Below are 25,298 nucleotides of genomic sequence, written 5' to 3'. Positions count from 1 at the left end.
TAAGAGAACAACATTCCCTTATCTCATGCTGGGTTGTAATTCTGGTTCTCAGCTCATCCATCTTATTTTCGAGTCAGCAGATATTAGCTAGCAGTAGACTAGGTAACGGTGGTTACATAGCCCTAGCCTTTAGCCTAGCATGTAGTCCGCCTCTTTTGCCTCGTCTCTGCGTTGGTTGCACTGTTCGTGGTCTGCGCCTCTCGCGCTCGCACGACGTCGGTACTGCTGTGTCTTGCAGGGCGGTGTTGTATGGGCCCAGGCGTAGTAAAAAGTTACAGTCCAACAGGCGATATTTAAGTTTGTGATGAACTTCACCTATGTCCAGGAGTTCTTCCCTGCTGTATCTCACCGTTGCATGCATGAACTGTGCGTTTATGACACATGACAACACTAATACACATAGAATTTTGTTTGTATTGGGAGAGCGTAGCAAACACGTCAGCCACGGTGGGCGCCATGATCAAGCGAATCCAAATTTTTAGCAACAAAACCAAATTACCTTTAAAATTTGTACAAAATAATCCTGACAACAAACTGTAACTTACCATGATCCACATGTGCCAAAATACAGATGTTTCTAATGTTTGAGGTTTTCTTTTGTAGTGCAATGATTTTTTCTAAACTCGTGTGCCCCATTTTGAAGATAATCTAGAAAGAAAGATAAATGTTCAGAATATAACATAGTAGATTTGTCCAACACTCATAGAACAATACATCAATAGTTAAAATTCTGGTATAAGTAACTGAATTTGCCTATATTATGGACGATTTCTAATCAAACTGCACTTCAAATGACTTGAGCACAAATATCAATTCTGTAAGCATTTCCTTTTGAACCAGATCTAAAAAGACTTAACATTGGCTTTGCATACCAGATAAATAAGAGCTTTTTTTTTATTATTATGTTTTAAAATGTATAGAATTTCTCACTGTTAATTTACCCACCGAGAATGGGAACGAGAGCAGTTATATACGTACTTCACATATAAACTCTAAACATCTCGACACACAGGGGTTATTTGGGAAGAGGAATAGCATGCACACATACAAAACAAAATGAAAGACCATGTTTGATGCTAACTTGCTACTGTAAAGCGATTCGACAGCCTTTTTTGTTTGTTTGTTTTTTACTAAGGGGCAGGGCGCGTGTTCTGGAGAGCATTAGATTTAATGCAAACTGGACCAGTAGAAAACAAGACATCAAAGAAGTTTTTTGTCAAGTCATCAAAGATGATAAACTATAAAATAAAATCTAGTTTTTAGATATTCAATGGCTTTTATATATATATATATATATATATATATATATATATATATATATATATATATATATATATATATATATATATATATAAACATTATATATGTATATATACACATACACATTATATATCTAAAAGTAAAACATATTTTAACGGGAAATTTAGCATTGAAAAGATTTTAGACATAAATAGTAATAGTTATGTTTGGTCTACGGTAAGCTCTGGGGTATGTTTGGTCTACGGTAAGCTCTGGGGTATGTTTGGTCTACGGTAAGCTCTGGGTTATGTTTGGTCTACGGTATGCAGTTGGGATGGATTGATCTACGATAGGCTGTTCATTGATTCAAGATTAAAGAGGTTTATTGTCATCTGCACAGTGAAAACACAATGGTATAGACCTTACAATGAAATTCTTACTTTGCACATCTTCCTTACAAAAAAAAATAAAAATAAATATTAGAAATGAAATGTATGGAAATCTACAGTAGTAAGGTGCTCAGTGTATTGTGTGGCAGCAGTCAGTGTGGGGTTTTGGGTGTGTGGTACTGGTTATATATGTATATATACACATACACATTATATATCTAAAAGTAAAACATATTTTAACGGGAAATTTAGCATTGAAAAGATTTTAGACATAAATAGTAATAACTATTTAAGCTAACGTTAGTTGTTAATAGTCCTGTCCCTAAAAAAATATGTATTTGGTGTCCCTCATCATGTCAATCCTTAACCCCATTAGAGAACGCAGCTTGGTTAACTTTTACTGAATTCTCACAATTCTGTTTCCCATGTGCATCAGAGACAATACAGGACTTTATATACGTAGATGTTTCTAGAACTTTGCCAAAGCAGCTTTAATTTGTTTCCTCTGCAAAATGTCCTGCGTGAAACTACTCAAACATTTCCAGCGATTTTACCACACAGCGGTAGCAGCCAACACTTGTTGCTATAGCAATCAGCATCCCAGGAAAAAAAGAATGAATCCTTACGCATGCGTGTTATCTCACTGTAATGTACAGTAAACATGTGGTACTTTACATAAACATGTAACGTTAGCCGTGTTGCTAGTTCGCTAGCTAACGCAGTTACAGTTTATGTCGGGTTTCTAAAGCATTTAGCTTCCGCTAAGGTTAAGAAGGTGCGTGTACACAGCTACTGAAATACAAACCCGTGTAATTAAGCTGCAAAAACCGGAGGAATCAGTAAAGCAGCAGAAACATATGACAGGCTCTACTCACGTTGTTGTCTCTTTTCCCGGAAGTAGAGAAGGGACGTGGTGACGTCACTGTGACGTTAAAAACAAATCTCCCAATAGGATTATTAGAATTTGAACGATTTGCTAATGAGCGCGTATGGTGTAAATATTTGAATGAATCCTTGATTGACATGAAAGGAAAGTTTAAAATTTTCTCATTGCTGTTGATTTTTGTGAAATAAAATATCGAATAAAAGTCGAATAAAAGTCGTATCACAATGTGTATCATCCGGGTCAATTTCTAGACTGGAGGATTATGGGTCCTGTAGTTTTGAGCATGTGGTGGCAAACTAGTTATATTTAAAGAGTTCATATGTTTAAATGTTAAAACGTTATAAGAATGCTTGAACAGAACAAAACGATGACCTTCGGAATTTTGATGGCGTGTCAAGATGCTTGTTTGTTGTCATGGCGATTCGTTGCCATAGAAACCCGTGTGCTGTGTCACGAGCGCAGTATAGTGAGTGCGGCTAGTGAGAAATAAAGTCAGTCCTGTTTCAGTGATACAGACATGAAGAGCCTCTGTGTGTGTAAAATCTGCAACTGTGGGTAAGACCTACCGATGTTTTCTAATAATTAATAATAAATAATTTGCAAAAGTTTTCTGTTACTTTGATCAATAATAATAAATTGAATTAGTTTTCTTGTAAGTTGTTCATTTTAGACCAAGGATTGTTTTGGCTCCTCCATATTAATCCAGATCACTGAGCTCGTTTAATAGGAAATCATGAAGATAAATGAGTTTAAAAACAAACATGCATTTTCTTTCTTGCCCTGTGTGAAGACGCCACTTTTGCATACGAGAGCCCACATCACTCTACATTAAGGACAGCCAGGGTGTTGATGTGAGTGAGTACACTGAGAAATACCCAGGCTATAAGAACTGTTATCCACCCAAGAGTCTTAAACCCAAACATGAAGTACAGAAGATCTCTGAACCGATGGAGGACATCACGACCTTTAGGTAAACAAAACTTTCTTCTTTCTAATAAATAACCATATATCATATTTAATGTACACAGTACATTGTAAAATTTGTAGTTACTTAAAGTTACTTTAGTTGCTCATCCTAAAGCAAAGATGGCTAAAAATAATATATTTTCATTTGTATAAGCAAAATAATTGTTTATTAGCAATTTGCCGGACTTCCTAAACAGTTACTGAATAAATCACTAAACAAATAAAACATTAATCAGTAACTACCTAGTATGTTCTTGTCTTCTGTATCTGTAGCTATTTTATAGCTATTATTATATAGATATTTATTTATTTTTTTAAATAATAATAATAATTATAATAATAACAACAATAATAAGAATAAGAATAATTAATAATAATAATAATAATAAGAAGAAGAAGAAGAAGAAGAAGAAGAATACACAATTCTTCTGCCAAAATAATTCTTCAGGTATAATACTGTATGTAAAAATGTAGGTACCTTAAATTTTTGCATAGTACTGTATACATTTTTTATGGTATTGACTAGTATTTAAAATTGCTTTCAAAAGTATGGTTTGAATCGCTGTCCCTGCAACATTTGGTTTCTACATGCATCAGGTCTGATTTCGTTCCTTATGAAGTCACCCGTCGCCCAGTCAAAAAAAAGGTTGAATACCAACCTTTTCCAGGCAAGATTGACTTGTCCACTACATACAAGCTGCAGTTTACCCCTTATGAGATAAAGCCTGTTTTCCCACGGCGCCCAAAGGAGATGATTCGAGGTGCTAAAGGAACAATGGACACCGTACCAACCTATACAGGTAATACAGAAGTATAAGGAGTACTCATGAATGCTAAATTTCAAGGTTTTTCTTTTTTGATTTGGTATGAATGTCGTATCCTGGAATAGATATGGACGGGAAAACATATGTCAAGTAAGACTAAAAATAAAATAATAAAAAATAATTTGATGCACGGGGGGCACGGTGGCTTAGTGGTTAGCACGTTCGCCTCACACCTCCAGGGTCGGGGTTCGATTCCCGCCTCCACCTTGTGTGTGTGGAGTTTGCATGTTCTCCCCGTGCCTCGGGGGTTTCCTCCGGGTACTCCGGTTTCCTCCCCCGGTCCAAAGACATGCATGGTAGGTTGATTGGCATCTCTGGAAAATTGTCCCTAGTGTGTGATTGCATGAGTGAATGAGTGTGTGTGTGTGTGTGCCCTGCGATGGGTTGGCACTCCGTCCAGGGTGTATCCTGCCTTGATGCCCGATGACGCCTGAGATAGGCACAGGCTCCCCGTGACCCGAGGTAGTTCGGATAAGCGGTAGAAAATGAATGAATGAATTTGATGCACATTTTTAATCTGTAAAAATTGAGCAGCTCAAAGATATACAGCCATAAATATCATGACTGCAGACTGATGTGGTGATGGTGAATAAGTTGTATTTTGCAAATAAACAGCCAAGTATTGTTTTTATATATTTTGTGGCATTCCACTAGGCTCAGTTCTGGGCCAGCTGATATTGAACACAAATATAAGAATTAATAGGAGGAGCTATTTTTGCTTTGGAAAAAAAAAAAGGTTGAAAGTGAAACTGCGAGAGCTTTCATGCAGGCAGAATCGAGTGGTCAGATAGAATCAGAATGGTCAAATAGAATTGGAATCAGAATTAGAATCGGAATCATAAAGATAATTGACAAGTATTCCTTTCATACAAGGAAATTCTTTTAGTGTCATATGCTTCCAGTACACAGAGAAAACAACAACACACAGACAATAAAAATAAGATGAAAAATAAATAATACAAATAAAATAATAATAATACACATATGTAAATATGTATGTACAAATAAATTGTATGTACAGTTGTGCTATAGATAATAGAGTTGAATAGAATAGAATGAGATGCAGGGATGTACTAGGATGGAGGTAGTAACAATTAAATGTAGAATTATTGCACATTCTTATTGCATAATGGGGGAATATTTAACTGTTCATGAGGTAGATTTTCTGGGGGAAGAAACTCTTCTTGTACCTGGTTGTTCTGGTATTTGGGGCTCTGTATCGCCAGCCAGATGGTTAAAGTTTAAAATGTGTATGATGTGAGGGATCCAGAGTGATCTTCTGAGCCTTTTCCCTCAATCAGGATATATACAGTTTTTGAAGGGTGGGAAGGGGAGCACCAATAATCCTCTCAGCAGTCCGAACTGTTCTCTGTAGTATTCTGATGTCTGATTTTGTAGCTGTGCAAAGAACATACTCAATGACGAATGAATAGCACTGTTTCAGCAGCTCCTGTGGCAGGTTAAACTTCCTCAAATGGCTAAGGAAGTACATCCTTATTCAGACGTACTTATAGATAGGAAGCATTTCATACCATGCTGACATTTCTTGGGATTTTTTTCATCAATTTGAAAAATGACTGATCAGCAAAACGTATTTATTTATTTACTCAATTATTTCCTTACATACTTACTTCTTACTTACTTACAGAACATTTCTGTGTGTGGGATATTAACAAGCGGGAGTCCCTCAAACCAAAGGTGGCCTACCATCCACCAACTGAGAAGTTTGGAAATGCCACAACATTCCAGGATGATTTTATTCCTCGAGGTCTAGTTCCACGTGAGAGCTTTAAACCTGAAACTTTAACCAAGCTGTCTGATGCTCCATTTGATGGAGTGACCACTAACCAGCTGAATTATGTCCCTCACCCATTGGATTTGCATTTAGTCAAAGCTCCTCATGAGTACAAACCCAGTGACCAGCCTTTCCAAGACCTCACAACACAGCGGCATGACTTCCAGGGCCTTCCAGGCCAAATGCCCAAGAGCTGCAAGCCTGAATACAGCAGAATATCCTATGATACCCCCTTCCAGAGCAGCACTGAGTTTCGAGATAGATTCCAGCCGTGGGATACATCTCCACCCTATCTGCACAAAGCAGTACATAAGTATGTGACTCCTACAGAACAAATGGATATGACCACAACAACTGGCACAACCTACATCGAACACCATATCCAGCCATTCATCCCTGTTAGGCCTAAGTCTAGGCCAACTTGTTCTTCTGAACCTTTCGATGGCACTACCACCATGAAGGAGGACTTTAAACCCTGGAAAGCCCAGCGCCGAGAACTAATCCGCCAGCCCCAGGAAATCCACAGAGGCAGTGGAAAGATGGAGGACACAACCACCTTTAAGGCCCACTTCATCCAGCACCAGCTGCAGCCAAATATTAGCTGCAAGCCAGATACTGCCCCACTGCGGAGCGAAGAACCCTTCGATGGTGATACCACATACCGCATTGAGTTCACTCCCAAAAAGAGCAGTGTGTGTCCAGCCAGCTTTGAGACAATACCGGGGTTTGTCTTTGAAAGGGTTGATGAAAGAGGTCACAGGTAATTATTATTATTATTATTATTATTATTATTATTATTATTAATGCCTTTTATATTATACCGCAACATATCTCTGCATGGTTCAGGGTATTCTTCTGGATACTTTGGTTTCCTTACCTAGTTCAAAGACACTTCTTGTAGTAGTAACAGTTCTCTACATTTTTGTTTGCAATTGTTTTCTGCTGTGGGTTGACTGCTTGGTGTGGTAACTGCTGTTTCTAGCTACAAAAGCATACTAAAGGCATAATAAAACAAATAAATGTCAATCAATGGAGAATCACAGTAGTCATTTTAATAGAACCTTTGTCCTTTTAACATTTTGAACCTTATGTGTAGTATAACAATGCTGCTAATCCCTTGTTTTCTTGGATAATATATTTCTCTGATACATCTCTGATTGTATTTCTTGCATTTATTATCTATTTGTCTAACCAGGTTCTTCCGTGAACTGAGCTCCGAGGAGCAGAAGTGTGCAGAGTGTGAGCTGTAGGCTCCTAACGCAGTGTCTGTGATGTCAAAGCTACAATAATAATAATAATAAACTCATCTATCATATCACTCATCAAGTCATAATAAGTATTATATAATTGTTTTATATGTATAAAAATGTAAATGTGAAGAAATATTTATGTGCCAAAATGATACAAAAGCAATGATAAAAATGTCAAATAAACAAATTCTCAAAAATGTGTATTTATTTTCTTTATAACACAGAGAATTGATCAAACCTTCATCAAACCTCTTACCCTCTAGAACAAGATGAATGTTTTACACATCAGTAGCCAAATACTGTTGTATAACTGTACTTATTTCAGCACATGGTTTGTGTATCTATTTAAACATTTCAGACTGTCATTAAGTTGCATGCGTTTAGAGAAGGACATAAATTCATGGATTATTCACATGAATAACTGATAAGGTTTTCTGTAGTCTTAAATATGGATTACAATGTAAACTACACTAGCAGGTAAGAAAATAAGTCCCAAATCTCTACACTCAATGTACAATATTGCACTTAAAAAACATTATGTACAAGAATTAATTTAAAATGCAGCACATAGGTTGAACACACACACACACACACACACACAAGTACATTTGAAAGGCGTAGCAACTGGAGACTCAAATGTGATCTTATAGACATAAAAACAAAGACATTTCACTCCTTTATACATTGAAGTGATCTACATAATGTCTTCATAACACATGCATAAGCACAGAATAATTGTTTTAGAATAAGACATGAATATCAATGAACAGCTGCTAATGTCAGTTTTTTATACGTTACATGCTCCCATTGTTGTGATGTGTGAAACATAAAACAAATTATAATAATTATATGTCATTATATAGTCTCAGTTTCAGATGTTTTGTTATTTGCCACAGAGTTTTTATATTTTATACACTTTTCTGGCCACAAGAATCAGAATCTAAACTGCTGAAGTCTGGTTATTGGTGTTTCAGACTTCCATGTCCCAGTTTCAGCTGGAAAGCAAACTTTATTAATAATGACACAATGAACTTTTTAGAGTTATAATAATAATAATAATAATAATAATAATAATAATAATAATAATAATAATACGAAGAAGAAGAAATAAATAAATTTTAATTGGATATAAACATATTCTATGATAAAAGTGATCACTTCTTTTCCTTTTGAATGTATATTCTTTGTAACTATACCTTCTTGGACTTTTATTCTCCGTGGTTTCTGAATGGCTGGGAAATTAGTATTTTGCCAATACTGTCAATCCTTTAAATCATTTAATAAGCATGTTATTCACTGCTTATATACATGTTATGAAGTCAGTACCTAGATAACCGATAAAGTGTTGCCCCTAACATACTTTTGGATTTTCATCTACTGTAAGTACCCTATGTACAATTCAGCTGTATCTAGCTGTAACTATCTTATGTTAACCTCCCTTCACACATGTGAATGGTCAAATATTCTCTGCTTCTCATCCTGATGATTAAATATAGAGCAAAACACAGTCTTATAAATTATTCCACACACAAGTCTGATAAATGAACTTTATATAATGATGAGAAGGAGAGAGCTGAATTAGTGCTGTTTTCTGTGTGAGTGGCGAATTGTCAATGCACACCCTGAACTCCCTTTAGTCCACATTTCATTGAGCATCCACTTAAACTCGGCCATGTCCCAAAAATGGAACTCTCTCATCATTTGTGCAGCAAAGTCTTGGAGTTCTTCCACATCAGATTTTTTCCACATGTGTTTGGATTGGAAAGAAAAGCAGTGATCAGAAGTCAGTGTGATGTAAAAGCTTGAGATGTTCCGTCAGTGAGCACTAGATAGTGCCAGAGTCTTCTGAGCAGGACTTGCAGCACCTCTGTGTATACAGTTCAATGGGACACAACCTGAGGCGTTTCACCACTGCACAGTAATGAGTTGTATCCTTACACTCATCTACATGGAGAAGAAAGTAAACACACATTATATATACATTATATATGTGCATATTATATGTATATATTTACACACAGAAAATGAGTCAAAGTCTGAAAATGCACAGATGATGTAAATGTACAAGACAAACTAAAGGAAAAACCAGTGGGTGTGTTATGCTGTGGAGGAATTCTGAAGAAGGTCGGAGCAGCACTGTTTAAACTGTGGTGTTAAGGTTAAGGCTGAATTATACTTGCTTTTAACATGAGCCTGTTATTTGGAGCATCCATTGTGCACATCCTCAGAAATGAACGCTAGGTGTCTATGTTGTGGAATACCAACATAAAGTAGGGGAAATATAACACTATGTGCCAGTGAACTAATTAAACAAACCGTTATTTCCATTGATTTCGTGATTTTGAAAGTGCAGAAATGAACGCAAAAGTCAAGTAAACTCTGTGATATTTGGAGGAAAAATGAACAGCTTTTACACAGCATTGATTGTAATGCATTGTGTAACATCTCAACATGCATTCAACTAAAGCCCTCTTTGAGTCACATGTGCCAAACCTGAGTTCAGCTATCAAAGCTTCATGTATCTTTACTGGTAGTAGATAAAAAGAAGAATCCTGTGTTTGCAATTTTTGCAGGAATGTACAAGAGTGGTTTGTGAGTATTTTGCGATTGTTGTGAACAAAAATGCTTTATTTTTCAGACATTTTTTGAGGGTTTCTATCTCGCCAATATTAACCAAAAGTCCAAAACCAAAATTATCCCTCATTTCACAATAGTTATGTTTTGAGCTCTGTCCAAAGAGCCAAAAATTCAAACAAACATTAAATGTTAACATTGTACAAATAAAGATAATGATAATTAGATAGTTAAAACATGGCTGTTCTGTTGGCCCATGCTAGTCAGCACTCAGACAGTGTTAAACATTATTCTTCATCAGGATTGTTAGACTTTATAAGACTCTTTTTCAAGTGGTTCTATGCTATTTCCTTTCATTAGCTAATTAATAAAATACAATATAATCCCTGCTCAAATGGGGTAGCCTTGTATGTTTTTATATGTATATTGATATCCTTGGTTATATTGGGCGGTGGTGGTAGAGAAGAGGGACGCAATTTCCCAAAGAACTGGCAAGTGGACGTCATGAGGAAAAAGAATACGTCTGTTTTAGAAAGGAAGGGTTGCTGCAAATCATATGCTGTGGCCTTCATAGTCACCAGATCGCAACCTAATTGACCTCTTCTGGAAAATCTGGAGTAAGTTACTATAGAAGGCTGAGCTTTCTACTACCATCATGTCTTTTGGAAGAATGGTGTTTATCCCAATAGTACAGTTCTAAAATCAATGCCAAGGTGCATTGAAGCTGTTCTGTTGGATGTCCCAAACACCATAATACATATATTACACAAAGGGACATCATATAGGTTTGAAAAAAGGCAAGAAAGTCAGCAAAACAAAACTGCAGGTTTAAAACAAAGTGTGATTGTGAAGCACATTTCTTTACTCCCTAGTTCAATTGGCAGTTCACTCAACTGCAAGAGAAACAGGAGAAAGGTGATGAAAAGGCGAAAGCGCAGAATGAGATATGTTTGTTGGGCTGAGTTTATACAACCCTGTCAGCGTGGTAGTTGGAGAGAGCTGGAGCTTAAAATGCATAAAGAAATTGCTCATATTTAGAAGGCAGCTGATGTAAGTTTTTTTCTTCTTTACTTTATACACCAGCATGGATGGCACATTGTCCTGAACTTGTTATTAGTGAGCAGATGTTGTGGTTTGGAAGTCTTTTTGAAAAAAATGGCCTTTATGAAATAACTCCAGCTGAAAATGGAGTGTACCCCATTTCCATCCAAGAGGTTCAGACAGCTAGACTCTGGAGACTGTTTTATATAACAGCCTTTAAATCAAAGTGCCTTTAAAAATCTTAAAGGTGTAATTGTTTTTTAATTTGCAACAATAAGTTACACATTCATTCAGAGACACTACGCATGATCCATCTCGGCTTCTGTTGCACATCCTCTGCTGCAGCTAATCACATGTAAATTGTTTAGCTAAAACTAGCTAGAGAAAAGAGAAATTAGGCTTAGAAGAGAAACGTTTTCAGAGACCTACATTTGTTTTGATTTGTTTTGTGCTTTAATTATCCTCAGTGGTCTGAGTAGAGAGAAAAGCAGAATGTTTAAAGATTCTAGAAAGTGAACTGTGTGTTTATTCTTCCTGCAACAAATTCAAACCAGATGTGTCTCATCAGCTCAGAGTCAATGACTCTGGTCAAAAAGCGGTATCGTGACGCATCAAAAAAGAAGAAAACAGAAACAACTCATAACCACTTTAGTTTGACTTAATAGCCATGAATTTATACCACAGATCTAGAATAAAATTGTAACTGACCAGAAATTCACACTTTTTAATGTAAATTGGTCAGATACTTGTCATTTAAGAATTTCATTCAAAAGTCTGAAATATTGTTAAATTTAAAATATTTTGTAAATAATCATAATAATGTACATGCCAATCACTACCGTTTTTTGTTTTGTTTGTTGTTTTTTTTTAGATTTCATGGATGTGGTAGCTGTTGTATTGGAGTGTATATTTGTCAGTTTAGTAGAGAATTGGGACGTGTACGAATACAAAATCTCAAACTCATAGAGAAAAGTTCAGAAGTTGAAATGTGGCCCAATCACATAGGTAAACTGCAGACCAGGTTACAACATATCGTTGTGGTGTAACCATTGATGCAAGCTTACCTGATAGTAGCACTCCAGCAGCACCTCAGTATATTTATGTATATATCTTAATGTATTGCATAAGTATAAATAATATTAAAATGTATGGTTAAAGCATATTTAAAGCCAAGTATGAGGCAGCAGTGCAATGCATAAAATCACACAGCTGTGTGACAGAAACAGAGCTTCAGTTAATGTTCACATCAAACATCAGTATAGGGAAAATGTGATTTCCTGACTGAGCATGGTATCACCTGGACCTTTTCTAATCTTCAGCTTCCAAGTTGTAAGTCTGTGCTAACTAGTACCTCAGATTCCAGCCACCTTGATTAGATAACTGCATGAAAGCGCTGGTGTACAGCTGTTCCTAATAAAATGGTCAGTGGGTGTTTATATATAATTAGAGGGGGTACGGAGCATGCGAGGTACTAGGACAGCAAAACATTTAGGAACCACTGATTTATGAGGAAAAGGGGAAAAACATACTGCCACAGGAAGTGATGTTGCAGTGTTGCCAGGTGACAGGACGATGCTGCCAGGCACAGTGGAGATCAGGAAGGGTCTTGTTGTTATTATGATGTACACATTCAACCCTGCGTGATTGGAAGCCACTTCCGCAGGTAGCAGTGCACATCCGCCATGGCAACACCCTCCAGTGAACATTGCACATTTCTGACGTGCAGTTCCTTACCGAGGCTGGTCTGAGGACAGGAAATGTAAGTCAGCGTGTGTATGTGATTTTATTGAAAGCAGAGTGTGTGTAGGTGTGTGATAATGATTTGACAGTATGAAAGAAAGATTTAATGCACACCTTTCTTTGGGGTCACATGCCGTGTTGGTGTCTGAGTCATTCAGTTTCTTGCACATCACTGTTCTTCTTTGAGTCGCCACTGCCGGACCGAGACAACGGCCGGAACACTGGATACAAAACAATTGCACAATAGATACATTGTTTTAAACACATAGGGCATGAGTTCATAAAGTGTTGAACGAGTAAAACCATGTACAAGCTTGATAAATCATGCAAGGAGTATTTACCATTTTTTTACCTTTGGCTGATCGGACAATCAATTTGAATACAAAATTAAAGGTTGTATCGACGCAGATATAATCTTTTTGGCAATGGAAGGGAAGAGATTAGAAGGAATTTAATGGAAGAATGGAAATGGGAATGGGACAGGGAAAGGAAGAGAAGGGAAGTAGTATAATGGAATGATGGGAATGGAAATGGGATCAAGAGAATGGAAGGGAAGGGAAGGGAAGGGAAGGGAATGGAAGGGAAGGGAAGGGAAAGGAAAGGAAGAGAAGGGAAGGAGTATAATGAAAGGATGGGAATGGAATCAAAGGGAAGGGATATAAAGAGAGGGGAATGCAAGGAATATAATGGAAGACTGGGAAAAGGATCTAAGGGATGGGAATGGATGGGAAGAATAGGAAAGAGCTCAAAGTTCCAAACAGAATCCATATACCTTGCTTAAGGCATAGATCCATTGAGGAATCATTTTTATCTAAAATCATATGGTACTGCTTTGAAGTAATATTAGAGCTACCTGTCCCCAGGGTCCACTGATCCACTCAGCACAAGTTTCTGAAACGCACGGCTCTCTGTGTTCAGGGCGTGACATTCCTTCACACACTGCATCGGCCAAAACCTGAATGCTCCCGCTGGCCTCTAGCCGCTGGCATGATACTCGCCTCTGCCGGAAACCATGACCACATGATGTGGAGCATTTGGACCACACGGTGGACCCCCAGCTGAGAGAAATCCACAACACACACTCTTAGTATATATTCTTTTGAGGTTTGTGTTTATTCCAGACCATTTAGAGATTATTTAGATTTGAAGACTGGCATAAAGCATCTAACACAGTGATTCTGATCAGTCGTTTACCTGGTAGAGCACATTTTTATTCTTTCTGTGCAAAAACCTTTGATTTATCAATAATGACCTTATGAGTTTAGTCTGCTGTGCTAAAGAATACACATAGGCTTGGGTTACTGCCTGTGTCGACTTTCTGCTGGTGGCTTTCCTCAGTGATTTCTGGTTTCTTCCTACCTTCCAAAAACATGCCACTAGTTGGACCGGATAAGATAAATTGCCCCAGATGTGAATGAGTATATGAGATATCTCATGTATTAGCGCTGCATGTCTATGGTATTGGCTAATACAAAGAAACTCCACATAATATAAGGCTAATAATAAACATATTTTAAAAATTGTTATACACACACACACCTCAGAATTAATGTTATAAAGTGAAAGTGTAAGTGAAAGTGTAATAGTTTGATCAACAATAAAATGTACACAATTTCCCCCATAATTCCCCCTCGATTTCAATGTTTGCTTCTTGCTTTCCATGAACTAGTTGGAGATGCTCATATCTACCAGTTTAGCATTGTGCAATATGTTATATTGTTAACTATGGCTAAGGCAGAAACTGCTTCCAGCTTCAGAATGGATGCTGTCCAATCTAATGTTTGTGATGTTCTTTTGTTCATGTATATACAGTAGATTTCACTCAGTACAAGAATAGCCTTTTTTTTACTTGACAGCAGCATTAGCCTCTCGACTGATCGACTACATTTGGAATACAAGAAAAATTGTGTGCATTTTATTTTTGGATGAACTTTTCCTTCAAGGCATTTAAGACAACTCGATGGACTCATTTTATTTGATTGATGAGCCTGTGAAGTGTTTATCCAACCCCCTGGAAAGGTTGAGGTTAAAACAGGGATGACAGATGAGTTTTTTTAACAGGTTGGTCAGCAAGGTTTGTGCTGCAGCTCTTAGGTTTGCTCTGCATATGATCCAGCTGTTACTGAATCCACTGTCTGAGTCTGCAAAGTCATCCATCATCTGCTGAGGATTTGTTATAGACAGAAACTGGACGCCACTATACAGTATGTTAGTAAGAATATGGCTGAAAATGCTATGATCAGGACTACACATTAGTCTGGACCTTGATTGATTTGATTCTTTGCTTAACTGGATGGTGTTAAAATAAAGGTGATTTCAGGCAATACCACCTTAGAGAATTGAGTGATCTTGAACTCATTATTTCTAAACAAACAAAAATAATAATAGCAAACCAAATTTATTCACATGTAACAAATTACAAAATTGACCAAATTAGAAACTAAGGATCAGAATGGAGTCCCAGAAATGAAGTTTTTAAATTTACTTCTTTATAAAATACTAGCTTAATTTTAATTAGTTCATTCATTCAGTAAGCTCTTTATCCTGGTCACGGTTACAGCTTATCTAAAGATATGAAGACACTAGACACGAAGCAGTAGAACAATTAACCCCTAGAGGCCCATAAGTGTATACAATCCCAATATTTTTAAAGGTCTGAGAAAGCTGGAGCTCCTGAGGATTGAAGCCCAGGATTGAACCAGGAACACTTGAGCTACCAACTTACCATGACTTTATATTTTGATATTTGATGTATAAGTACTGTTAGAAATCAGACAATGTATTGAAAAGGCAATAAAGTGGCATTTTAGACTCTGCATAGCAGAAAAGGGTGAAACCATCAGAGACAACAGCTGGATGAAACTGTCCTCATTGTGCAAGCAGAACTGCAGAGACAAATTAGGAGCAAAATGTTGATGTGAAAATGTGAGTTAATCACATCAGGTAATTGTTTGATTTCAGATATGAATACCCTTCAAAAATCCCTGTTACTAAATTGGTGTACAGTCTAAGTGTAGAAATTATTTTAATCCCTTTTGCAACGTGAAACATATTTGACATTTTGGCATACTTTCTGTTAAAAGTTACCATTCCCACTGTTTTTAGTTAATAAGTCAGCATTTGTATCGCTATAACAGGTTTTTGGTAATTCATGAATGAAAACCAGAATTCTGGCCATGCCAGTATAATAAGGCTCTACTGTATATAAAGAATGCAGAGTGTTTTTGCACTTTGGAGTTTACAGGTTACCTGGGAGGACAGTTGTGAAGATTGCATGGCCGTGTTAGGGAGAACGGCTTAGGAAGGTGTTGGCAGGTTGAGGGTGGCATCATGTGCCCGCTGGCACTTACACAGTGAACCTTCCTGCTCTGTGATCCTTTATTTCCACAACTCGCACTGCATGTACTCCATTCAGCTAAGTGCCACTCAAATTCTGCACACAAACACAAGAAACACATTGCAGCAGCTTCTGCCACATTATTCTTCTTATTATAATTTATTTATTGATTTATATTATTATTATTATTATTATTATTATTATTATTTATTATTATTATTATTATTATAAGATTTAGTTTGAGGTCAAATATGAATCAAGTTCACACAATGACAGCATGAGTTATGAATATAAATGTGTTTTGAAGACTAGATAAAAAAAATAAAATACAAGAATACAATTCTATAGGCATATTCAACAAAAATGGCAAAAGTCCAGTTACATAAAATTCCATAATCACACATTGACATAGAAAAAGAACAGCTCATTGGAACAGCCATTCAATCCTCTATAAAAACCAAGTATGCCTGGTCAGGGTCACCTATTCTGGGAACAATGGTAATGTTTTATTTGAACATATTTCTTTTTTTTTTAACATTTAAAACAATCCCTCCTGCGTTAGTGAAAATAGTAAAGAGGTGTGCTAAAGTGTGACAACCTGTACTACAAAACGTATTAAAAAAAACAACAACAACTACCAAGGCTGTTTGATTTGAACGAAGGAAAAAATGCTAAAAAATGAAATACACCACACTTTACATGTTCATTAATTGTGGACACCTGACCCTCAGACCCAAATGTTATTCTTCCACAAAACAGTTGTATAGCTGAAACAGTTGTATGCTGAAGCATTACAGTTTCCCTTCACTAGAACTATGGGGCCTAAATCTGTTCCAGCATGACAATGCTCCGGTGTATAAAACATGAACATGAACATGAACTCATGGTTTAGTGTGTAGGAACCCGAAGTTTAGTACGTAAGAACTCAACATGACCTGCACACAGCCCAGTGACCTCAACCCCAGTGAACACCTTTGGGATGATCTGAAACACAAAATGCATAACAGCCTTTCTCGCCTGACTTCACTAATGCTCTTGTGGCTGAATGAGCACAAATCCCTACAGCCACACTCCAAAATCTATTGAAAAGCCTTCCCAGAAGAATGGTGTTTATTATCATAGCAAAGGGAGACCAAATCTATAATGGGATATTCCAAAAAAGTGTCCACAAAACTTTGGCTCTACTGAGTATTAATAACTTTTATACTTGTCAACTATAATTGAACATCCAAGATTAGATACAAAAGATTACAATGGACACAGTGCCATGATCTATTTGCTGATAATAGATCATGATACTAACCAGCTATAAAGAGGTACATTTATTAGGTAAATGCTCTGATCTATTATTACTTTATAGTTATGCTGCACTTTAAATATCTGTAAAGCTTCACTAATTCTGTTCAATTCTAGTTTTAACTAATCACTCTGCACATACGGTTTGGGTTCAAACCTCCGAATTAGTTTTGAATATGGAGGAATGGCAGAAAAGCTTCAAGTTAAAATATGACCTGGGAAAAATACAAAAGAAACTTGTGAGTGAGATGAATGAGGTGTTTTAAGTGGAAAGAATAAGGTTAGAGACCTTCTCAGGCCTATTATAGAGCCATAAGTTTGAGGAAGGTGATTTGTTTCGTTTATTCCTTCACTTTCAAATGATTTACTATGTTCCACACACCTGTATACACAGATACCGACCTTGTGAGAGGATATGAATCCAGGCAGAGATCATCTGGTTGTCTGTGTTGGTTTGGCACGCAAAGCGTTCTTCAGACCTGCTGCTCAGAGTGTGCACTTCTAGGATGCGGCCTGCAGCAAGCGTTTGGTAGTGCAGACCCGGTGTCTGCTTCAGGGTTTGGTTCTCATATGACCATATGATGGGTTTTTTGTGGCTTGGGACTACTGGACAACCTGTGGACAAAACAAAAAAGCAGCTTTATCCTTATCCCAATTTTCATAATAGAGGCACATTAATGCAGGTAAAAGCAGGTTATTACTCTGTTACAGTTATCAGCTTCACCACAAACAAAACAAAAATGCATTGTTTTGAACTCAAAACTATTTTATAAATAAACCACAGTTTTGATGGAATCAAACAAAACTTTGATGGCAAGCTGAATAACACCATTATACATTTTAAATTAGCAAAATTCTCCAAAATACAGGGGTGAATATATGTTATTTATGCTGTCTGATGATAAAGTAAAGGATGATAAGCAAAGTAGGCATGGAATACCAGAGCATACAAAATCTAAAAAACAAAAATACAAAATTTACAAAAAGGTGTTTTTTATATATTGAATATTGTCACATTTTCTGTTTTTTTTTTTTGTTGTTTTTTTTTGTTTGTTTGTTTTTTTTTTTATATCATTTGTGATATAATGATCATTTGTGATTCCCTAATTGTTCTGGACAATATAAAATGTGTGTCACATATGAAACCCACTGAAAAACTACAAGTAGAAAATAGGATCTTATACTTTATAATGTCATTATCTTTTAACCTGTTTGACCCACCTGAATGTGACAGCAGGATCTTTCATCAAAGTACAGACATAATACGCCACTCTTCTAATCAATCTGACCAGTAGTGACTCACAATACTGCCTCAAGGCACACACACACACAAACACACACACAGTCATTCATATCAGAAATAGCACTTTACCAATCCTCAGGATGTCCCCAGGTCTGACTGCGATGACTGTTCCAGCACGAGAGGCCATTACAACTCGTTTCCTGATCACATCCTTCGACATGGAGCTTTTATCATAAGATACTGCCCCGACATCTAGAAGCAAAAACAAATCCAATCACAATCGTCCTATTCAACAAGAAGCTTGTCTTATTAGATACTATCTCCTAGAAAAAGAAAAAAACAACTCTGACTCCTTCCCTCAGAGACATTTATATATAGACTTCTATTTATTTGACAAAAGATCACGATCATCTAGATTAACAGCTGACTGGGAGTGAAGAGAATCTGCTGATAATTGACAGCACAGTTTAAGTATTATTGAAAGTAAATGCTTGAACTAAATGGTTTTGCTAAGACAACAAACATTCATTTCACTTCTTACATTTTCATTTCAGCAGACATTAAAAATCGATTTTTTGGTTTACTGCAGTTTATTTCTTAGTAATAATGTTGCGTTTTTCTGCAGTTAATCATTCATAGTGTAAAGATGTCTTATTTGCCTCCTGTGTAAAATGAAATACTGGCTTTTAATATTCATCATTAAGATGTATGCTGAGCTAAGCAACTTGCTTTTTCAAATATAGCTTGATAACTTAGCTAGCTAGTTAAATTTTATAAATTAGCTCATTAAGTTTTCTACATTGCCTTTTTGAACTAGCTAGTTAGTTAAGTTTTGTTTGCAATGTAACTTAAAAAGCATTTGATTAAATATTATTATCTAGTAATTATTACTAACTGGAATGCCAGATTCCAATTTAGTCTGAATATTTTCCTTAATGTTTAACAAACTAGCTAATCATGCAAGACACCTTGAACTTTTGGTCATCTCTTTTTATGACTGTATTTACGTTTTGAACTTACACATTTTCGATATGCATTCTTTTTTCAGTAAGGTTTTGTACACAGTCTTTCCCTTAAGGACAGTTTCTTTGTATTTTGCCCCTACCAATGTACCATTGGCCCCTACCAATGTATTATGCCTACCGAAAATCACTGAAATTTTACTTTTTACTTTTACTTCAAATACATAAGTACATTAAATATCAGAAAATTACTTTTGATACTTACAGTATATATCAGATACTAAAAGGTAACTTTCACTTCTACCAAAGTCTTTTTCTAGTACGATACTTGTACTTTTACTCAAGTATTGCTTTCTAATACTTTATACAACACTGAAAATAATGCAAAGCAGAGTTTAAAGCCAATATAATACAGGACACTGGTATTAAAAGGATATTACTTCAATTCCTACCATTAGATGATAATTAGATATGATTACACAAGCGGACTCTAATGGCTGTCTCATTATTTCCCCCCAATCACTTTGGTCCCTTATCTTGTAGAGTAAAGGTGACCCCATTCCAGATATTATACTCATACTAGACATTAAAGCAAATGAGTTAAGGACTCTGCAGCTGTGGATGAGTCTTGCCTATGATTAAGACCAGAGAAACACCACCAATTTCCTGTATTATAATAAGTCTCTCATGGTCAGCAAGGGAAATTTGAACTTCACATTTAATTAAATATGACACGTATGACAAACACTAATGCTGCTCCAGATGCTAACCTAATGCTTTTAGCTTTGCATCCTTCCATGCTAATAGTTAGGAATTTTTTAAGACTGAAATACGATAACAGAAGACGATAAAAAGATAAAAAATTCATTAAGGATTCCTTAGGATCATTTCCAGGTCTATTTACATGTATATTTTATATATTGTATACATTTATTGCAGGTTTTTCTCTAGTTTTCCCAGTTTTAGTTTCAGTAGGTGGAATGGCTATATATTATGTTCAAATAAATGTGTGAATACTGCATGTGTGTGAAGGGTGTCCTGTGAGCAACTGTTGTCCTCATCACATAAGGGTTTCCCTGTCAAAAAAGAAGCAAACTACAGTATAACAAAGCTTGGAAATTGTAGGAAAATCATTCAGCAACGCACCAACTACGTGGATCCTGCTAGAGGCTGAAGCTTTGCCAATGGGATTGGAGGCTATGCAGCTGTAAATGCCATCGTCTTGCAGCGTGAGATTGTGAAGTAGCAGAGAGCCATTTGTGAGTGAAATAATGTTGGCCCCCATCTCGCCCTCTAAGCGGTGCCAGCTCACACTCGGCTGAGGAACACCTGCTCCAAGAAAAGCACAAAAAATCACTCCCAATCAGTGAAAGCATACTGCCATGCAATCGTTATAAGTGTTTTGCTTCTAATCAAACCCAAACAGATGCTGTGTGTAAGCCAAGTAATGGAGACAGTGTATATTTAGTTTACAGAATGGGACAGGGGATGCAACAGGCTTTGAGTCAAAATATCAAAATATGGGAAAGGTATTGAGTACATACCGTGGATCTAATCAATCTACACACTATTATTTTTTAATGACAGGTTTCTTTGATGTTTAAAAAAGAAAACAAGATAACTCATATCTATTTCCACTTTTAAATTAAATTCTTTAGGAACAAACAAACAAAAACTTCTACGACAATCAATACAACAGCATGTGGCTATTCTCAGAATGAACTAATCGCATTCAAACTCACATTCATCAATGAAGTCACTCTGATTAAGCACAAATAAAGATCAGCCATGGTCTGCAAAGATCAGGCTACAGGGTAAGGTGGCTCGATGAAACAAAAAAAAAGTGACGGTGGCAGCATTGTACTATGGGTCTGCTTCTCTACAGCTTGACTGTGGCTCTAGCCAAGATAGAGGGAATCATAGGTAGCGTCATATACTATTCTATATATATGAATAGTATTCTATATATACACACAAACTCTACAGGCCTCTGTTAGACAATTGAAAAATAACCCAAGTAATAACCCAAAACACAAATTTAAGTAATCAAAGAAAAGGCCCAGTCAGAGACAAGCTCTAAATCCTGTTGACAACCTGTGGGAAGATTTGAAGAGGTTTGTGTTCATGGACCTTTAAATCTTGAGAACATTTGCAATGAAGAACAAAATAAAATTAATGTATCTTGATGTAGACCTTTTTACTCTCTTAAAAATGTTTCTATCTAGATCACCATGAAATAACTAAAAGAACAAGTCATTCAAAACAATTTAAGGGCAGCCTTTGAGCTCACATGTGCAATCACATCACAGTCTCCACGCACACAGAACGAGAGATCCCTCCCTTCCCTTTACAAATCCTTCATACGTTTTTGATTATGTTTCTGACAGCTAAAAGAGCAATCTGCCCTATATCGGCAGAAAGCTCCTTCATATGGTTGGAAATAATTTCCTTCACTTGTATAGTGAAGGAAATCAGACCTTCAAGTCTTTAAAGTAGTGGAGGAGTATTAAAGTACTAAAGGATCCTTTCTTACCAGGGCTTTAGTCTGGAAACAGCAGAAGTGATTTAGGATCAGAAATGATGTTAAACATGAACTGGAAGTATTTTGAGCGATGGCCATTCACAAGAGTGGAGTAAACTGAGATTGGTCGAACAGAGCAGAGTAGCGCGAGGCCTGAAGACCGCTACAAATTACTTGTACAAATGGCCATAATGAATGCAAATTGCTTCACTACAGTCTGCTCCCTTGAGACACATCCTGTCTGAGGTAATGAGTAGCATATTGCCTGAGTCTGAGCTTTACAACCCCTTATTTTACAAAGGGGAGACATTAGCCCTGACATATTGTTGAGCAATCTGCAGACCTCAGAAGGGGGAAAAACAGGGCAGATATTTCCAGGCTGGCACACAAGATGCTAGATTGGGCACACTTTCTCAAACAAATGAGATATTAACTTATACAAAATGGTTTAATACGGTCAATAAATCATTGCTCAGTTGTTAAAATGGCATTTTCCTCTTCATAAGTGTTGCTCCTTTATCCACTAGGGGGCATTATTGTGATATGTTAATACTGTAATATTCTGGGTGTAATAGTCATAGGCCAGGTGATTCTTTTGGAAAGAGAGAAGTATAGAGAGAGATAAGCATAGCTAATATTAATTTATATATATATAAATATATATATATATATATATATATATATATATATATATATATATATATATATATATATATAATATAATATTCTGAAATTCTGAAAACACTACTGATTAATATATATTTTTTCTACCTAAAACAGCATTGTTCCACTTTGCCAACATAACGATTATAAATATAGAGGCATATATTTTGTTGTTAAACATAAAGAACACGTCTGTAACCTTTAGAATCCTCACAAAATGTCTGTTTGTTCGTTAAGTACTGAACCCAATCTCCTTTTCACTTCAAACATTCTTGGTTTCAGAAACTTCAGTATATATTTTAATGCAATCAATTTCCCATGTAATATAAATCTTAGACCCCTCATTAAATAACCCCACCCTCCAATTCTATATACTCCCAATAAGATAGGAACTATTGACCAATCCAACCCAACTAGTTTTCTTTGTAACAGTGCACAATATTTTGTTAGTTATTTCCCACAATAATTCCCACATGTACACAAATTTGTTTTTAAATCATCACAGCTTAAAAACTAGGGTTTACTAGATGTGAAATGTAAATCATGCAGCACTGTAAGTCATGCAGCACTGCACAGGAGGCCTGTAATACTGATATATTAAACAGCATGGCCTCTTATCCTTTGTGCTTCACACCCTTTTGATGTATACAGTATACACAAATTTTGATAGGAGTGTTCTAAAATTGTGTTATAAATATTTTAGAAAAAAGCCTGCATACGTCTTGGCACTATTTTATGTATCTGTCCTGTAGTGTATTGTCTCTTTTCTTGCACTGTTTCCACAAGGTTGCACACGCATTTTATGTGACTAGGTTAATTTTTCTCTTTAGCCCTTACTTCTGTGTTGTCTTACGTAGCTCTGTGTCTTTATGTAGCGTCATTGTCCTGGAGGAACGTTCTTTTTACTATGCACTTCATCAACTATACGTAGTCATTGACAACAAAAGCCTCTTAACTTCACAAAAAAGGTACTATAAAAATGTTTTTCAAAGAAAAAAGTCCATTTAAACCATATAAAGATAAATAAAATTGGGTACTGCATAGAATCTTATAGTTAAGGATGTTTTACAGTAGTATTTCATGTTAGCGATTTACTTGATCATAGTTAGGTATAATGATGGTGAGATGGTGAGACGCCTCCTTAGTGTGTAGTGCAAACCTCCTTAGTGTAAGCATACACTAATAGTGTGTTGATCTATTGCTCACTCTCTGCTGTTTATTTATCGACTGTGAGAGTTGGCAGGTACAGCGTTGGGTGTGACCAGTGATTAGATTCTCCTTCACTTTGCTAGTCTCTGATGTGAATGACGAATGATCTTCCCCCATACTCCTCCTCTTTACTGGCTGACGCAAAAATATTTTCAACTCTGGTGAACTTTTAACTGCATAATGGGGTGCATTGTCAAGCTTTGGTTGGTTTCCCTGTCACTAATTATTCTTATTGAAATATATAGCATATAGCGTTAATATAAATCCAGTCCGTCCATACATCCTTATATTTTACCTTTAACAATTAGATAACTTATTAATATTTTATTCCTCTAATGCTGTCATTCATTTAAATGATTTTGTGGATGATGGAAAAGGCTATAATATGTGACATTTGGTGCCAAACTTGCCACACAACAGCACCAATTCAGACAGAGACAGAAAGTGCTACAGTTTGGAAATGATACACATGCTCAGTGCATTTTGGATCCCATCCAGGTCTTTAAACCCCATGAACCTTCACCTTTGACTACATGCAATAAATAGCCTTGACAAAAAAGCAGAGACCTACATACAAAACGTCACTGTTCAATCACACAACAGGAGCTGTGCTCTGCTACAGTAAATTAGCGCTGGTAAATGATGAGGAACGGCATAAATCCCATGGCAGAAGGCCGGTATCCTAAGACGCTGGTTAACTTTACACAACGTTTCTCCCTAATTAGCCGAATCTTTCACTACTGCTATGCTCTGCACTGAGGACAAGAGCCATTAATCGTGGGATACTTTTAGAAACAGGGCGCTGCATCTCTCACAGATATGCCATGCATTTATAGTGTGTCTAACGTTTGTGACAAGCAGAAGGGCAGGTTTTGCTTTTTTTGGAGCAAAGAGGGAAAAAATATGACAGTTGAATATTGAGTGATTTTATGAAGAAGGAGAAAACCACCACTTTGGTATGGAAGGCTTGTCACTCATGCAAAAATGTGTTACATTAATTCTCCTTCGAGCAATATCAACAAAGACATATAGAAGAGTTATACAGTATAAATCCAAATATTGACCATATACTGCATTTGTGTGCCGATTCATGATGCAGCCTCACAACCATATAAAAAAAATCGGGTAAAGTTCTCCTGTCCAAGTAAAGGGGGTGTGGCCTCCCAGAATTCACTTCATTTTACAATTCAGAATCACATTATTCTATCAAAGCAGCTGGATGTCGATATTGTGTTGGATAATAAACTGTTCATCACTGATTCAGTGCTAAGATGGGCATCATTTCACATTTTTCACATTTCACTACATAACCCTACTCTGTGTCATGGGGTGTGGGTTTATTTAGATTTCCATTTATGGCATT

At 36.4% G+C, this 25,298-nt stretch overlaps 3 protein-coding genes across 5 annotated transcripts in view; 1 reads left to right on the top strand and 2 right to left on the bottom strand.

Moving 5' to 3' along the window:
* efl1 (elongation factor like GTPase 1) overlaps positions 1-25,298 on the bottom strand; it is a 292,867-nt gene that overhangs the window by 114,704 nt on the left and 152,865 nt on the right. The window contains exons 1-2 of one of the 3 annotated variants that reach the window (XM_060883912.1): positions 2,504-2,557; positions 546-648 (exon numbers count right to left, since the gene is read on the bottom strand). In XM_060883912.1, coding sequence (XP_060739895.1) covers positions 546-636 — 91 coding nt within the window. In that variant the 5' untranslated portion in view covers positions 637-648; positions 2,504-2,557. Of the gene's footprint in view, positions 1-545; positions 649-2,433; positions 2,558-25,298 lie in introns of those variants that run through there. The other 2 variants (XM_060883920.1, XM_060883929.1) reach the window with 2 other exon arrangements.
* saxo2 (stabilizer of axonemal microtubules 2) lies at positions 2,894-7,349 on the top strand. The gene is made up of 5 exons (XM_060865085.1): positions 2,894-3,069; positions 3,305-3,484; positions 4,078-4,280; positions 5,953-6,859; positions 7,295-7,349. Exons 1-5 carry the CDS (start codon positions 3,032-3,034, stop codon positions 7,347-7,349), a joined length of 1,383 nt encoding a protein of 460 aa, XP_060721068.1. The 5' UTR covers positions 2,894-3,031.
* The window catches only part of adamtsl3 (ADAMTS-like 3), a 169,629-nt gene continuing 151,867 nt past the window's right edge, over positions 7,537-25,298 (bottom strand). Inside the window, exons 24-31 of the mRNA XM_060883894.1 lie at positions 20,689-20,871; positions 18,710-18,832; positions 17,740-17,952; positions 15,954-16,137; positions 13,558-13,762; positions 12,819-12,925; positions 12,494-12,708; positions 7,537-9,293 (exon numbers count right to left, since the gene is read on the bottom strand). Coding sequence (XP_060739877.1) covers positions 9,175-9,293; positions 12,494-12,708; positions 12,819-12,925; positions 13,558-13,762; positions 15,954-16,137; positions 17,740-17,952; positions 18,710-18,832; positions 20,689-20,871 — 1,349 coding nt within the window. The 3' untranslated portion in view covers positions 7,537-9,174. The remainder of the gene's footprint in view (positions 9,294-12,493; positions 12,709-12,818; positions 12,926-13,557; positions 13,763-15,953; positions 16,138-17,739; positions 17,953-18,709; positions 18,833-20,688; positions 20,872-25,298) is intronic.

Source organism: Tachysurus vachellii, chromosome 1 (assembly GCF_030014155.1).
Source record: "Tachysurus vachellii isolate PV-2020 chromosome 1, HZAU_Pvac_v1, whole genome shotgun sequence".
NCBI classification, from domain to species: Eukaryota; Metazoa; Chordata; class Actinopteri; order Siluriformes; family Bagridae; genus Tachysurus; species Tachysurus vachellii.
The sequence above is the reverse complement of the archived record's forward strand: the minus strand, read 5'-3'. Positions and strand labels throughout refer to the sequence as shown.

What these genes read in the sequence shown, in the direction of transcription:
- saxo2 (XM_060865085.1), top strand. Translation starts at nt 3,032, where the DNA reads ATGAAGAGCCTCTGTGTGTGTAAAATCTGCAACTGTGG. An exon ending in CACCGTACCAACCTATACAG is followed by an intron (nt 4,281 to 5,952) that starts GTAATACAGAAG and finishes ACTTACTTACAG; the next exon opens with AACATTTCTGTGTGTGGGAT. An exon ending in GTTGATGAAAGAGGTCACAG is followed by an intron (nt 6,860 to 7,294) that starts GTAATTATTATT and finishes TTGTCTAACCAG; the next exon opens with GTTCTTCCGTGAACTGAGCT.